The sequence below is a fragment of the Dermochelys coriacea genome, chromosome 2 (assembly GCF_009764565.3).
Source record: "Dermochelys coriacea isolate rDerCor1 chromosome 2, rDerCor1.pri.v4, whole genome shotgun sequence".
Lineage (NCBI taxonomy): Eukaryota > Metazoa > Chordata > Testudines > Dermochelyidae > Dermochelys > Dermochelys coriacea.
Genome location: NC_050069.1, coordinates 72,640,719 through 72,657,669, shown reverse-complemented (window position 1 = coordinate 72,657,669; position 16,951 = coordinate 72,640,719). Strand labels below are relative to the sequence as shown.

Sequence of the window (16,951 nt, the reverse complement as noted above, 5' to 3'; positions counted from 1 at the left end):
CATCAGGGTTCTGTGTTTCACCCTCTACAGATGATATCATGAACACAAACAGTCCAGGGAGCTGCACAGCCTGTATTGCTTGAGATGTTCTTTATATCATTAACTTTAGCAGGGGAAGCACAAAAACTATGAACTAAGGTCTCAATTAAAAAAAGCCTTTCAGTGAATCTTCAAGATGTATTTATATGCGGTATGTAAATCTAGACAAGCTAGTGCCTTGGGAACAAACAGCTATGAAGGTGGTTGATTATTTCTGGACATGGCTAGCATTATTCCATTTTGTTCTAACTTCCCATCTGAGTCACTGCTGATGCTAGATTCCAATGAGGCTCTTATTTTAAAAAATCCTAATAAGGAGTATAACAATTTGGTATTTCAAAACACTTATTTGTTTTAAAAAGCATTGGAGATTTTATTGTCCTTTGCACATCCAGCTGTGCTATTACTTTACCCTTTTTATGTTAAGACCAAGACAGGCCTATTTCTTGTGCCCTAAGAAAAGGAAATTAAGCTTTGGTATACACAAAATATTTTTAAAGCAAATTATGAATCCAATATTGATAGCCCATGAAAACAGCTTTGGCTCTAGCATTCTTGTCTAATAAAAATATTGTTTAAGTATTCAAAAATCAAGAAGAAATTAAACTCATCTCTTAAAAGCATTTGACAATTGCCTATAGTACAAGATTTAGGCAAGATATATATATTTCCTACACACCTCTCGGTCAGATTTACACCTTTTCAGAATCTTACCGTGTAAAAATATACAGATTCCAGAATTAATACTCTGGATCTATATATCTGTTCAAAACAGCCTCTTGTACTTTGAAGATGTTGATATAATCCTATAGATAGTCCTTGCTAGAGTATCACTTTTTTTCTTCTAGTATTTGGTTTCTTTTTCATACATTAGTGTTTGTATCTTAGCCATAAATTTTATATGCGGATGTTCGAAGTGATGAGGATCTCACAGTATGACTGTAAAGTCACACTTATATGGAGGAGATTGGATATAGAAAAGCAACCTGGTTTGCAAGAGCCTCTCTCTTGGTAAGTAATAGTGAAGGAGTTCTGATCTCTTGGGTCCAAAAAGGATTACTCCTTCAACCATCTTACAGCCACCGTATTATAAGGATTTCCTCTTGATCTTTTAGCACTCTATAAGACAATTAAGAGAAACATGTACTAGAAATTTTGGATAGCACTGAACATACACAGCCCCTTCTGTTAAGAAAATAGAATACTGTGTTTTGAATTAGTCTATTTTCAGTTCTCTGAAAGTTTATATTTGAGTGCTAAGTCTGTCAATTTAGCCAATTAATGTTCATGTTGTATATGTATTTGCATAGCCAAGATATTAGAGGTCACGGCTCAATAACAATTCCTGTGGCCTCTTCTGAGACAGGCTGAACTATTTCTTTCTGATATTATTAATATGTGGCTCATTGTTAATAACCTCTGACATTCCTTTGCAACTATTCTTACTCCTCAGTTCCAAGATGGTGATGTGCTTTTGAGTTGTCAAGATACTCAGCTTAAAAAGGTACTTTTTATACTTTGGCCAATCCAGGAAGGGGTTTCCATTGTTAATAATGTTCTCATAAGTGTTTTGGGAGAAATTTCTGATTATGTTTGTGAACAACAGCCAAAAACTAGCTGACTAGGTAAGAAACTGAAAAATGGTATCATTCAATATGGGACTATAGTGACAAATATAATTTTACAAGATACACATGTAAATTCTTGTTTCTATTACCTCATATGGTTAGAAGACAAAGGAAAAACGTTTAAGTCAATTTTCACGTTTTCTCTATCCATACACACTTTATACCTCTATTTTTGAATAAAATAGCACTTTCTCCCCAAATCACTTGAGTTGGCCTTTCTCTAAGTGGTAAATGCTTTTGGAGGCATTTATAATTGATTCTTTTTCTATAACATTTGACATCTTGGTTACTATTAATTCTAGATTATAATTGCTTTTATAAGCAAATATAGTCTTAAAAACTCCAGTGTGTCCCCTTTCCCATCAAATATGGTATTAATACTACTATTTTGGGGAATACATATAAAACTGAAGACAATTTGAAGAGTGGATTGTAATATTAGTAAGCCTGTGAAAGCAAGTGACCCTTCAAATCTAAAGTGACATGTAACACTATGCATCCACTACAACAATGGATAGGTTTAGCATTAGAGATGTAGCTAATAATGTTGCAGATAACATTTCTCTTTGATACTTCATCTTGTACATTTATTCAACTTCAAACTAATGCAACAGTGCATTAAATAATCAGAATCACATAAAACCCAAGCAGAGCTCAGAAACAACTTTGGAGTATAAGACTACATGAATAAAAACTGAGGTAATTAGTGTATTACATGACCCTTAGATACAAATTTTCAAAAGCTAATTTGTTGATGTTTTCATCCATTTTATTGAGAGAGATGAGCAAAAACACATTTCTCCCTATTTTCTTATCTCTGGAGAACAAATACTTGTGATTCAGGCACTGGTTTTTGCAAATATTTATGTCTAGACTTGTCACCCCTTCAGATTCTGTTCCAGAATTTAGACTCCTTCAAAAAGGTGCATCTAGACCTTGAAGATAAAATAGAAACAAAGATTTTGAAAGAATGATCTCAACGGATTCCACTGTGGGCTTTAAAGTTTTGAATAAAGGGAAGACTTCCCTTCTCCATTTCTTCTGCCACAATATTTTTTCGTGCCTCAAGTTTTCCCATCAATAAATTTTGTAATGAAAAATTTGGAAAGCAGATAATTTTTCTATTGAAGTAGTGCATATTGTTTTATAGAGTGAAATCTCAATGTATACATCAACATAAATGTCCATTATAAAATATGAAGCTAGTGATATTTGATGTTGACTTAATAGTTGATCATGTTAGTCAAATAACTTCCTTTAGGTCAGTTCATAATTCTACTCCTATCAAAATTTGTAGCAGCAAAAAGAAGTTTTAATGGAACCAGTGTCCCTTTTTCTACTTTTGTCTAGAGATCTTTCTACAATGCTTCTTCAAATAGAGGGGATTTCTTCAACTAGTATAAAATAGGTACTTGGGAAGATTCAGTTGCTGCATCCACTTTTAGAGAGTCCTGCATTTTATAAGGCATCATGGTTATAAATATTCCTCCTTAGTAACATATCCAGATAGTGAGTGATGAGGAATATAAACAAAATGTTTGCCCCACACTTATGTCAGAGAATTCTAATAAATAATCTCTTTTTGTTGATCCTTGTTAGACTAGTAAAGCTCAATGTCAGTTCACCCCCTCCGGAATAGCACAAGGTCCCAGAGCTTGGAATGGATTCAGGGGTTACTTTTCTCTTTTTGGTTAAACACAGGTTTCATTTTCTTTTTTCTTTTTGATTGCTTATACATTTTGTCTTTATAGCAGGATAATCATTCGACTGCAGCTGGATGAAGACCATTTTCTTCTCTGATGACTCCTAGGATTGCCAATTTTGGTTGGACATATTTCTGGAGGTTTCATCACAGGATATAATCTTTTAATTCCTGGAGACTCCAGCAGAATCCTGGAGGGTTGGCAACCCTAATGACTCCTTGTGCATGACTATTGTTTGAACTTCCTTTACCAATGGATAAATTAGCCTTCACAACGTTCTAACTAAAATTAACTGAATTTTACTGGAGACCATGAAATGCTGCTGGGAGACTGACAATAGTAAGTTTCACTTTCCCAGTGCAGATACAACTTACTAAAAGACTGCAGGAGGAAGTATTACCCATAACATATCCCAGAAGTAGTACTAGAATCCTAGTCACTTACCATTGCAGTTGTTTCTTTAGAAGAGTAGCGATAATTTCTTTTGATCCTGAGAAGAGTGTTGATATTTCTTTCACGGCACTCACTTCAGCAGCTTACACACGTTTGGTTTTTGATAGGGTGTTAGGAGATGGGCGACCTAGCCCTGCCCTGTGGCTCTCCCTCCGAGACGGATATTCTAGGTCTAGAAGCCGACTGGGAGCAGAAAAGACAACATATTCCCCTTCAATAAACAGGTGAAGCGGGGCCTGACACTTTGCACATATGTGCTTTAGATAGAGCCTTCTTAAGGACTGTGTTTTTCCTTAGGTGGCATGCATCCTCGCTCAAATGTTAAATGTGGAAGCGATTCTTACCACGTGTCAAACTCGGATCAAGATCATCCAATGCCTAAATAAGCTTTCTTTTACAACACATCTTTCCAAAGAGTAATCAGATTTAAGAGAACACTTTCTATCTCGTTTGCTTCTAGAGGTAAAATTATCTTGTGAAATAGAATCAAGACAACACTTTACTTGTCTTAGATTATCAAATGACAACTCCATCTCCATATCCAGACACAGGAGAATTAAACTTTTACAGATTAGTGGGATATGGATATAAATGCAAATGATTACTGGAATGATTTGCATTTTTAAAGCAAGACTCTGAAGGGTTGTTTTTTGTAGGGGAATAGCTTCAGAAGGCCAAATGATGGCAGCTGAACTCCCAGAAGGAGTCAATCACCCTAAGCATCAAAGAAAAGGAGCATGCTTCCCCCCGCCCCCTACCCTCAAATCCCTTTAAGGATGAATATGCTACTTTCATAGAGCTCCCAGACTCTGATCTAAACCTGTTCCACTTGCTAAGAGATTAATTTTTGTCTATGAATTTGTTCATCAGGAATTGGGAGAAAATGATAGGTTATGCTATACAACACAGGATTTCTGCATGTTTCATCTTTTATTTCTCCTATAAAAGAGGATGTATAGTATACACTTCAAATAACTTCACATGTTTAAGTTGTAAGAACTCTGTGTTAAGCATCAGGCCTTAGCTGCATGATCCCCAAGCAAAATCCCCATATGCTAGGCTGGAAATATACAAAGCATCCAGGAAATTGTCCTTAAGTATCTATAGTTTTTTGCTTGATGATTAGCTGCCAAAAATTTAAGCAGAAAGAACCAAGCCAAACAACAAGGAATTTCACTGCACTTTTTGAAGATGCATTGGTGAACTTCTTGGTAGGGATTTTTATATTTTTATCCAAGATATGACCACAAAGATAAGCACACAAATACTGAAACTTTTGCCACTTGGAAATGTAGTCTCTGCTCCCATCTGGTTTGTGCACAGAAATGCTCAATACAGAAAGATTATGGCTTACAAGTACAAGTGACTAGAACAGTCTGGAATAGTATTATTCAGCATGTTATTGAACCTTTGCTTAAAATGCGTATTTAAAATCTAGTTTGAAGCTCCGTAAGTAGCTAAAAATAAGCTAATAACCCAATTTTAAAAGATAAATTTAGTTTCCTGGGAAGATGTAGACAGTTAGGCCAAAGACTCCTAGTCATCCATTGAGTAAGTACAGGAAGTAGCAATTCAAACTTCCACATATTGCCCTGTCAGTGCGCCTCAAATGTAACTTCAAATATAGTTCATTTCAGTTATACCACCAAACAAGCCGATGAAAATTATTTTCAGTCAATACAGACCCCTGCTGGGTTTAAGCCAGTGATCTAAGTGAAAAACTCTGCATGCCTTTCATGGATACTTTTACCTGGAAGGCCTCTCATCCAAGTTTTGAGCAGATTCAATCTCAATCAGCTGAGATCAGAAATCACAGACCATAGTATCCTCAGGCTAGGTCTCTCATTTATCAACTGAAGTGCCAGAGACCAAGATAACAAAGCACCAGGAACCAAAATCAGGCCTTGTGCACAATAGCATGTTCCTACCAGGTCCGTTCTAAATTTTTTTTTTTTTTTTATACATTATAAACAAATTAGTAGGATCAGAAGAACAATTCCCTTAGAACACCACACATCAGGTCTTCAAAATATCACCCATCTAAATACGGTATTAACTTGGTACAATCATCTTTATTTTAAAAGAAAATAGCCAAAATTTGGGACATTCAAGAGAGGAAAAATCATCCATTAGGCAGTCAACCCTTATTCCTTCATTTGTAACCTAGTGATTACCAAATATATTTTTTATCAGGAAGCACTTACACACTTAAAGAGAATTTTGTTTGTTGGTTTAGTTTTTTTTAATAGCCATTACTTAGTTGCTTATTGTTGCAAGAATGATGATTGAGTAACATACTGGGGAGTAAAAGATCCAGTCTTGTTAGTGGGCATAAAAACTGTGTATGATACTTACATTAATCCCATGATCTAGTTACACAATGGAATACAGCCAGTCAGTCACTTGGAGCTAAAAGAATGAATTAACTATCACCTTAATTAGAGCAACATTTAGAGCACCATACCTAAATAAGTCTTAGGCCTGGTCTACACTATGAGTTTAGGTCGAATTTAGCAGCGTTATCTCCATTTAACCCTGCACCTGTCCACACGACGAAGCCCCCCCCTTTTTTTTAAACACTTCAATGGCTCTTAAAGTCGATTTCTTTACTCCACCCCGACGAGGGGATTAGCGCTGAAATCGGCCTTGCCGGGTCAAATTTGGGGTATTGGGGACACAATTCAACGGTATTGGCCTCTGGGAGCTATCCCAGAGTGCTTAGTTGTGACCGCTCTGGACAGCGCTCTCAACTCAGATGCACTAGCCAGATAGACAGGAAAAGGCCCACGAACTTCTGAATCTCATTTCCTGTTTGGCCAGCGTGGCGAGCTCACCTGCACAGGTCACCATGCAGAACTCATCATCACAGGAGACCATGCAGTCCCAGAATCGCCAAAGAGCTCCAGCATGGATCGAATGGGAGGTACGGGATCCGATCGCTGTATGGGGAGATGAATCCGTGCTGACAGAACTCCGTTCGAAAAGACGAAATACCAAAATATTTGAAAAAAAAATCTCCAATGGCACGAAGGACAGAGGCTATAACAGGGACCCGCAGCAGTGCCGCATGAAAATTAAGGAGCTCAGGCAAGCCTACCAAAAAACCAGAGAGGCAAATGGCTGCTCCAGTTCAGAGCCCCAGACATGCCGCTTCTATGAGCTGCATGCCATTGTAGAGGGTGCAGCCACCACTACCCCAACCCTGTGCTTTGACTCCATCCAAGGAGTGGGAGGCAACACGGAAGCGGGTTTTGGGGGCGAGGAAGAGGATGACATTGTAGATAGCTCACAGCAAGGAAGCGGAGAAACTGATTTCCCCAATAGCCAGGATCTGTTTATCACCCTGGACCTAGTACCCCCCGAACGCACCCAAAGGCGGGCTCCCGGACCCTGAAGGCAGAGAAGGGACCTCTGATGAGTGTACCTTTGTAAATATTATACCTGGTTTAAAAGCAAGCATGTTTAATGATTAATTTGCCCTGGCATTTGCAGCCAGTACAGCTACTGGAAAAGTCAGTTAACGTGTCTGGGGATGGAGCAGAAATCCTCCAGGGACATCTCCATAAAGGTCTCCTGGATGTTCTCCCAAAACCTTTGCAAAAGGTTTCTGAGGAGGGCAGCCTTATTCCGTCCTCCATGGTAGGACACTTTACCACGCCAGGCCAGTAGCACATAGTTGGGAATCATTGCAGAACAAAGCATTGCAGCGTATAGTCCCGGTGTTTGCCGGCATTCAAACAACATCTGTTCTTTATCTCTCTGTGTTAACCTCAGGAGAGTGATATCATTCATGGTCACCTGGTTGAAACAGGGTTGTTTTAGTAAGCGGACATTCAGAGATGCCTGTTCCTGCTGGGCTGTTTGCCTGTGGCTGAACAGAAATCTTCCCTGCTGTTAGCCACGCGGTGGGAGGAGGGGTGAAGCCATCATCCCAGAGGGGTGTGTGTGTGTGTGTGTGTGTGTGTGTGAGTTGAGAAGGGTAGTTGGGTTTCTGCTGCACGTGAACCCGGAAACCGCATCCCCTCCTTTTAAATTGCCAACCCATTTTTAATGGGCAACCCAATGGCTACGTCGTATGGGAAATGAAGGCGCTGCTGTTTGAAGCCATTTCCACATGTTATGAAGGTTAAAGAAGCCAAAAGACTGTGGCTTACCATGGCTGCCTGCAAACCAAATTCTGCTGCCCGGCCCTGCGTGAGTGATCTCTCCCACCAAACCGGCATACCCTCAATAAGAGGCAAAATGCGATCTTGTAATGAAAGCACACATGCTATGTAATGTTAACAGCAAGGTTTACTGTGAAAGAGTGTACCCATTGTTCTATAGAATGTGTCTTTTTAAAACTACCACCCTCCCTTTTTCCCCCCCTCCACTAGCTGCATATGTTTCTCCTTCTCAGAGGCTAGTGAAGATTAGAAGGAGAAAAAAAAAAACGCACTCGTGATGAAATGTTCTCTGACCTCATGCTGTCCTCCCACACTGACAGAGCACAGCAAAATACGCGGAGGAAGACAATCTCAGAGTGCAGGAAAACACAATATGATGACGAGGAGAGGTGGCGGGCTGAAGATGGTAGGTGGAGTCAGCTTGCTGAAAGAAGGCAGAAGTCAATGCTCAGGCTGCTGGAGGATCAAACTCATATGCTCCAGCGTATGGTTGAACTGCAGGAAAGGCAGCAGGAGCACAGACTGCTGCTACAGCCCCTGTGTAACCAACTGCCCTCCTCCCAAAGTTCCATAGCCTCCTCACCCAGACGCCCAAGAACGCGGTGGGGGGGCCTCCGACCACCCAGCCACTCCACCGCAGGGGATTGCCCAAGCAACAGAAGGCTGGCATTCAATAAGTTTTAAAGTGTTGTGTGGCCTTGTCCTTCCTTTCTCCACTACCCCTCCTGGGCTACCTTGGCAGTTATCCCCCTATTTGTGTGATGAATAAATAAAGAATGCATGAATGTGAAGCAACAATGACTTTATTGCCTCTGCAAGAGGTGATCGAAGGGAGGAGGGGAGGGTGCTTAGCTTACAGGAAAGTAGAGTGAAACTGGGGAAGGGAGAGGGGTTCCATCAAGGAGAAACAAACAACTTTCACACCGTGGCCTGGCCATTCCTAAAACTGGTTTTCAAAGCTTCTCTTATGCGCACCGCACCCTCCTGTATTCCTCTAACTGCCCTGGTGTCTGGCTGCATGTAATCAGTGGCCAGGCGATTTGCCTCAACCTCCCATCCTGCCATTAATGTCTCTTCCTTACTCTCACAGATATTGTGAAACGCATAGCAAGCGGTAATAACAATGGGAATATTGGTTTCACTGAGGTCTAACCGAGTCAGTAAACTGCACCAGTGTGCTTTTAAAGCCCAAATGCACATTCTACCACCATTCTGCACTTGCTCAGCCTATAATTGAACAGCTCCTGACTACTGTCCAGAGTACCTGCGTATGGCTTCATGAGCCGTGGCATTAAGGGGTAGGCTGGTCCCCAAGAATAACTGTAGGCATTTCAACATCCCCAACGGTTATTTTCTGGTCTGGAAAGTAAGTCCCTTGCTGCAGCTGTTGAAACAGACCAGAGTTCCTGAAGATGCGAGCATCGTGTACCTTTCCCAGCTATCCCACGTTGATGTTGGTGAAATGTCCCTTGTGATCCACCAATGCTTGCAGCATCATTGAAAAAGTACCCCTTTCGGTTTATGTACTCACTGCCCTGGCGGTCCAGTCCCAAGATAGGGATATGCGTTCCATCTATTGCCCCACCACAGTTAGAGAATCCCATTGCAGCAAGGCCATCTAGTATGACCTGCACATTTCTCAGAGTCACTACCTTTGATAGTAGCAGCTCAATGACTGCGTTGGCTACTTGCTTCACAGCAGCCCCCACAATAGGTTTGCCCACTCCAAATTGATTCCCAACTGACCGGTAGCTGTCGGGAATTGCAAGCTTCCACAGGGCTATCACCACTCGCTTCTCAACTGTGAGGGCTGCTCTCATCTTGGTATTCTTGCGCTTCAGGGCAGGGGAAAGCAAGTCAAAGTTCCATGAAAGTGCTCTTACGCATGCGAAAGTTTCGCAGCCATTGGGAATCGTCCTAGACCTGCAACACTATGCGGTCCCACCACTCTTTGCTTGTTTCCCGGGCCCAGAATCGGCGTTCCATGCCATGAACCTTCCCAATTGACACCATGATGCGCACATTGCAGGGGCCCATACTTTGTGAGAAGTCTTTGTCCATGTCCTCATCTCTCTCGTCACCGTGCTGCAGTCACCTCCTCCTCATCTGGTTTCGCTTTTCTTGCAAGTTATGGTTCTGCATATCCTGCTGGATAACAGGCACGGTGTTTATAGTGCTCATAATTGCCACGGTGATCTGAGCAGTCTCCATGTTCCCAGTGCTATGGCGTCTGCACTGAAAAAAAGGTGCGAAATGATTGTCTGCCGTTGCTCTGATGTGGGGAGGGACTACTGACAATATGGCTTACAGGGTTGGTTTACAGGGAATTAAAATCAACAAAGAGGGTGGCTTTGCATCAAGGAGAAACAGAATGCCCCCCCCCTCCAAGGATAGAAACCCTAGGTTTAGCAGGCTGTTGATTTCATGGAGGGAGGAGAAAATGAATACAAAACAAATCTGGTCTATTTCTTGTTTTGATCCACTTCATCTGTCTTTATACATCTTGCTGGCAGCACATGGTGCAGTACTACTGCTGGCCATTGTCATCTCCTGGGTTCTCAGCAGAAGATGGTGCAGTAGGACTGCTGGCAGGACTGAATCGCCATGAGACGAAACTTAAAAGGGAAATGACCTGGCTAAGTCACTCCCATATTTGCCCAGGTGCCCCTGACCGACCTCACCAAGGTCGGCTAAAAGAGCATCCTGGAGTACGGTGATGATGGCTACCAATCGTACTGCACCGTCTGCTGCCACAAGGCAATGAGCTGCTGCTGTGTAGCAATGCAGTACCGCATCTGCCAGCACCCAGGAGACATACGGTGAGGGTGAGCTGAGCGGGCTCCATGCTCGCCGTGGTATGGCATCTGCCCGGGTAACCCAGGAAAAAAGATGCAAAACGGTGGTCTGCCGTTGCTTTCACAGAGGGAGGGAGAGAAGGAAGGGGGTGCCTGACGATATGTACCCAGAACCACCCGCGACAATGTTTTTGCCCCATCAGGCATTGGGATTTCTACCGAGAATTCAAATGGGCGGCGGAGACTGCGGGAACTGTGGGATAGATACCCACAGTGCAACGTTCCGGAAGTCGACGGTTGCCTCAGTACTGTAGATGCACTCCGCTGACTAAATGCCGACTAAATGCACTTAGAGCATTTGTGTGGGGACAAAACGCTTTCTACAAAACTGACTTCTATAAATTCGACCTAATTTTGTAGTGTAGACATAGCCTTAGTGAAGCAAAGGGAAAAACTTTACTATTCCAATTCATTGTAAGACTTCCATAACATATCTCAAAACAACTTTCCTTCAAACAAGGTATAGACATTCATTTACATTCAAGAATAAGAACATGCAAAGTTCAATGTTTATAACTAAGTTTTTAATAAAGTGAAACAAAGGGACTGAAAACAACAAGTAAAACCCACTGTTTTTAACCTTTATCTAGCTCAAAAATGGCCATATTTTTTATTAAGTTGTGATTTGCATCCTTCTTTCTCCTCTTTTCCTGCCTTCCATCCTCCCTTCCTCCCAAGCCCAATAGATAGTTTTTTGAATAAGTTATGAAAGACTAAAAACTGGGTAATTTAATAAGAAACAGCATCTAAATCTTAAGTACAAGATCACTAATGTAATGTTAGAGTAGAGAAAATCATTAGTTACTATGTGCTAACACAGTTTTCTGTACAGATGTGTCATGGATTAATTGCTCCATATTACTTAAAACACAATTCTTCTGGCTATAATCCTTTTTAATTCATGCCAGTTTAATGTAGGGTGCACCAAGTCTCCAATTATATCAGGAGGTGTCTAGAATTGAAATGAAGGTGACAGTAATGAAACACACCCATCTTTTAAAATATTTTATTCTAGTGCGGAAACAAAGGAAATTAAATATACAAAAAACCCTATCAAAATAATATTAAAGGTCAGATTTAAAAATTAATAAAAGCAAGCTAGCAAATTCAGTGGTAAAGCTAACCACCCCATCTATAGAACTTGTGTTTATCTAAACAAACAAGAATGGCTTGCTGTCTCAGTAGCGGTGTAGGAATGTTTGGTCAGACTAGCAGAGGGATAGTCAACACCTGGAAGTTCAGGAGGAGGAAGATGGGAGAGCACATACCCAGACTTGCCAGGGCCTAGTTACTCTTCAACCTGTGAGAATCTTCTTGGGGATGGGGTGGGGCTTTTCTGCCTCCCATTGGCTGGACACAGGGATATATTACTCCTGGGGGAATTTTGCATCACTGCACGTGCACAGAACTCCTGGCCCCTGCAGATTTCTTTGCTTCCCTGCAGAGGAATGATTTCTGATGGGGAAACAAAGGGAAGCTGCAAGAGAGGTCATGTGTCCCTCCCCAGCAGTCCAGGCAGGTCAGTTTGGATGCCTGGAGAAGCCCGTAGAGACTTGAATCACCACCGGGACAGGGGGGCTGGGTAATCATGCTTGTGAGAGAGAGAGAGAGAGAGAGAGAGACTGACGCTGTCCTTCTCACTCACTATTGTGACACACTTAGTGTAAAAGGGCAGGGTTTGGGGGTGTTTCTGAGGAGGTAGGTGTCAGGCAGGCTCTGTCCCCTGAGACAGAGCAAAATGTAGCAGCCTGCTTGCTTAGTGAATTGTTCCTATTGTTCTTAGTGAATTGCCCCAGGAGTATAAAATAGGGGTAAATGTTTTAAGGCTCCTTTACATTGCCACAGTGGTATAAAAATCAGTATGGCCTTATAAATGCTTATGGTGCTTTAGTGATTAGAACTGGTCTAAATTTTTGTACTGAAAAAATTTCCCATCAAAATGTGCTCCATGAACTGTTTGCTACTGATCTTTCTGGAGATGGTCAGCAGCCAATATAAATTGTGAGTTTGAGTCCCCAGCCCTCGCTTGCTCTTCAGTTGCATATGATGTAACACTGAGCATATGGCTGCATATATTTTTGACTAATAATTAGAAGTAAAGAGTCAATTAGTATTTGACAGAGGAAGTTTGGGGATTTCCTTCAATGCTCCCCACTCCCATTCTCCATCCACTGTACTGTAGTTTAAATAAATTACCAAAATAATTGAATCCAGAATGATTATAGTGCATTATCTTAAATAAAATATGGAGAATTTTAAAATATTGTGTGCAGAATTTAATTTTTGGTGCAGAATTCCCCCAGGAATAGCATATAAGGGAGCTGGCTTTCATGCCTCCCTCCGCCACAATGTAAAGCCTTCCTAGACATCAGGGGACCTTTTGCCTACAAGGGGAGATGACATACCGAGGTCCCCTCTTGGTACCCTCTGAGAGGGAAAAGTGAGAGGATTCAAGAGTGAGATAAATCCTAGAGGTAAGTCTGAAGAGTGTCTTTCCCGAGTCACCGGTGGGAGCCCTGTAATCCCGCACTGGACCCATTCAAATACCTGGTACGTGAGAAGCGGATGGTGTATAATGCCACTCCCCATTGTTAAATTAACAACATTGAAGCCAGCTCCTTAAATCCATCCCTGTGTCTCTCTCATTCATCTGCGTGCTCTAATTAACACTGCTAGGTTACATGCTCTATGTTCATATTTAATAATATCTAGGCACAGTGGCACCTCAGACTGTTAATGTTAATCTGAGTTGTTACACTTATAAATTTATTCCAGATCTGCACACAAAAGAAGCTGCATAAGAATACAGCATAATAAAGTGTGTGTGTTTATGGCAAGAAGGCAGAAGAATAGATTTTGCCAAATAAACTCAAAGATGTCCCTACCTTTTTTTTTTTTAAACATACTAGATTTTTAAACTTCTACTTACCTCACTTTAAATATTTCTGACAAAAACTTTAAATAGGATTTCCAATCATGAACATTAGCAAGATGTTAAAATTTGCAAAATGTCATTTCTTAATATTGTACCTCAATAAAAAAAAATCCAAACATTTCTGGTTGCAAAATGAACAGGACAAGTGAGATACTTACTTATCAAAGCTATCACTATTTTTTATGAAGCTCTCCAATTTTTCCTTGGCATATTCTACCACATCTGAATGAAGCTCTATTCCATGATTTACTCCAAAAGGGCCTGTAATTAAAAAAAAAGTGTTTTTTATAAGTATAGTACCGTTTTATGCACTGGTATAAAACCTTTCATCTAATGGTATCACAGTGCTTTTATTAACATTTGATTAAGACCTCCAATACCCCTACAAAAAGGGATATTTTTATACTTTTTACCGATGGGTAAACTAAGGCACACAATTATGTAGTGAGGCAGTGGAAAAGCCAGGAGTAGAACCCAGGAGTTCTGGTTCCCTACTTCCTGTTATAACATGCCCACACTACTGCAAAGAAAGCACAAGTACATTCTATTAGCCTTCATGAGAGAAAGTGCAGTCAGTAAGTCTGATCTTTTCTTAGCCTTTTAATTAGACTTTAGTGTGGCACAAATTTTTAAAGACAGTAGTGAGGAGCTGGAATGAAGTCCCGGTGTTGATGGTTATAATGTATTTGTTTGTAGGAGGATTAAAATTTGGTAAATTTAAAGCATATTATATTGAAGTGGAATCATCTCAACGAATGATGGCACAGAGATGCAGCATAGTATGCCCATATCTATACCCATAATTATACACATTTCTCAATTATGCTGTTTCCTGAATCCTTATGGGGTATTAGCCTTCAGCCAACTGTACCACAGAAATTTACTGAAGTGCTACACAAGTATTGATCTACAACAGTACAGTGTTTGTGCAGCTCTCTATTCAGATTGATCCCACTGACATGTCCACCACATTCAGTTCTAACCCAACTCCTTACCCTTTCAACTCATTTAGTAATCATATGTTTTCAACAAACAGCTTGAAAATGAGTTTCAGTATGTGGTAAAATACTCTTCTGAGGTAGGGAGGTGCAAGGAGAGACATTAAGACGAGAGTTAGGGGGGCTGCCAGGGTAAAGAGGTGGCCATGTTTGTTGTGGGCAGAGAGAGGCAGGAATTCTGTATATAATAAGCAGCCCACAGAACAGAGTTTTTAGTAGCCATGCAGAGAGGAGAAAAAGCACATTTCAACCAAACAGCAACTAAAGATTGCACTCTATTCATCAGGTTTCAGAGTAGCAGCCATGTTAGTCTGTATTCGCAAAAAGAAAAGGAGTACTTTGTTAGTCTCTAAGGTGCCACAAGTACTCCTTTTCTATTAATTCAGTAATCACTATGTCCCAAGCCTTTACTTTTAGAATTTATTTAGCCCAACACTTAATTATCGAATACAAGAAGCATCCTCAAATTATTATTTCAGTAACGCAAATTATTCATCCAGGGAAATTCATGAGGATTTTTTCTGCAGAACAGCGGTATTGTGAGAAATTAAAGAAAAAAAAATAGAGAAGTATTGATGTGCAAGTACCCTCGATAAAAATAAATAGCATTTTTGCAGCAAAGCCTGTCTTTTATGGAAAAAAAAATTTAATACATTTCATTTGGTAAGTGTCACCTAATGGTGCAACATCACCACAATATGCTAAACCATGAGGCTGGAAAACATTTGTAATTCTTAGCATGAAATTAGAACATCTTGTACACCATGCAACAAAGCAGGTCCAAAAGTTGTTGTTACGTGCATTCCTCATAAAGCTTTTCTGCTGGCTGACTTACAGGAGGCATTGTGCTCCACAGAGGAGATACACCTGCTTTCACAGCATTGAAAGGTGTCCTGTTGGTACACATACATTCTTTATTAACTTAGCTCATTGCTTCCCATTGCACTGTCAGTATAAACATTCCTTTTCTATCTCTTGCATTACTAGTAAAACTGGCTGTAAAATGTGAAATCCCTTCCTGTGAAAATTTTCATTGTTTTTAAAAACAAATTTCACTTGAACCAAGACAAAATGCAAGTGTGTGTGAAAGGATTTCAAAACATATTCCATTTAGGACACCCCGCCTCCAAAAAAGTATTTTTCAGCTTCTTATAAGAAAACTGACTTCCAGCTCCATTGCCTGGGAGGCAGAGAGGCCAGCCACTCCACCAGCCGTCATTCCCCAATCCTGGCTCCTGCTTAGCCCTTCCAGCAGGATGCTTTGGGCCAGCAGAAAGTAAAATTGACAAACCTTCCAGACTGGCAGCTGGCATTCTTCTTTTCCCAATGGAAAAAATGAGAATTCTTCTGCAAAACTGAAATTTTCCCATAGAAAGAGGGTATTCTTCATCAGAATATCATTCTGACAAAAAAGTTTCTGACTAGTAATTAGAAGTAGCTAGCAAGCATTCTTACAAAAAATGAACAGGCGGCAATGTTTTCAAAACAGAATATATTTTAGAAAATCTTTCCTGGGAATCTGCAGCAGGTTTTCAAATATAATTGACTATAAATGAATTCATATTCCCCTAACCCAGTGTTTCTCAAACTTGTTCTGCTGCTTGTGCAGGGAAAGCCCCTGCTGGGCCAGGCCGGTTTGTTTACCTGCCACGTCCACAGGTTCGGCCGATTGCGGCTCCCAGTGGCTGCGGTTTGCTGCTCCAGGCCAATGGGAGCTCCTGGAAGCAGTGAGGGCCGAGGGACGTACCGGCCGCAGCTTCCCGCAACCCCTATTAGCCTGGAGCAGCGAACTGCAGCCAGTGGGAGCCGCGATCAGCCGAACCTGCGGATGCAGCAGGTAAACAAACTGGCCCGGCCCGCCAGGGTCTTTCCCTGCACAAGCAGCAGAACAAGTTTGGGAATCACTGCCCTAACCTAACCTCCTAAATTATTTTCATGTGTCTAGCATTTTTGGTGCATTCTTAGCTATTTTCAATTACAGTTACCGACATCTGTTCCAAAATTCATGCAAATTTCCAAACTTAGATTAATTTTTACCACTTTTCAAGACAATCATGAAGAATATCAAACATTTTTTGAGTTTTGTGTCTGTCAGGGTTATGAGAAACGTGTGTGTAATACTAGAACTTTTCATGATCAACATGCTACAAGGCAACAATTAGTTTCTGCAGCAA

General features: G+C 40.9%; 1 protein-coding gene across 9 annotated transcripts in view; it reads right to left on the bottom strand.

The window, feature by feature from the left end:
* Positions 1-16,951, bottom strand: part of PCMTD1 (protein-L-isoaspartate (D-aspartate) O-methyltransferase domain containing 1) — an 87,153-nt gene that overhangs the window by 25,303 nt on the left and 44,899 nt on the right. For 7 of the 9 annotated variants that reach the window (XM_038388904.2, XM_038388911.2, XM_038388906.2 and 4 more), the window contains one exon: positions 13,938-14,040. In XM_038388904.2, the coding sequence (XP_038244832.1) occupies positions 13,938-14,040 (103 nt within the window). Of the gene's footprint in view, positions 1-1,025; positions 1,159-3,814; positions 3,971-13,937; positions 14,041-16,951 lie in introns of those variants that run through there. The other 2 variants (XM_043507878.1, XM_043507879.1) reach the window with 2 other exon arrangements.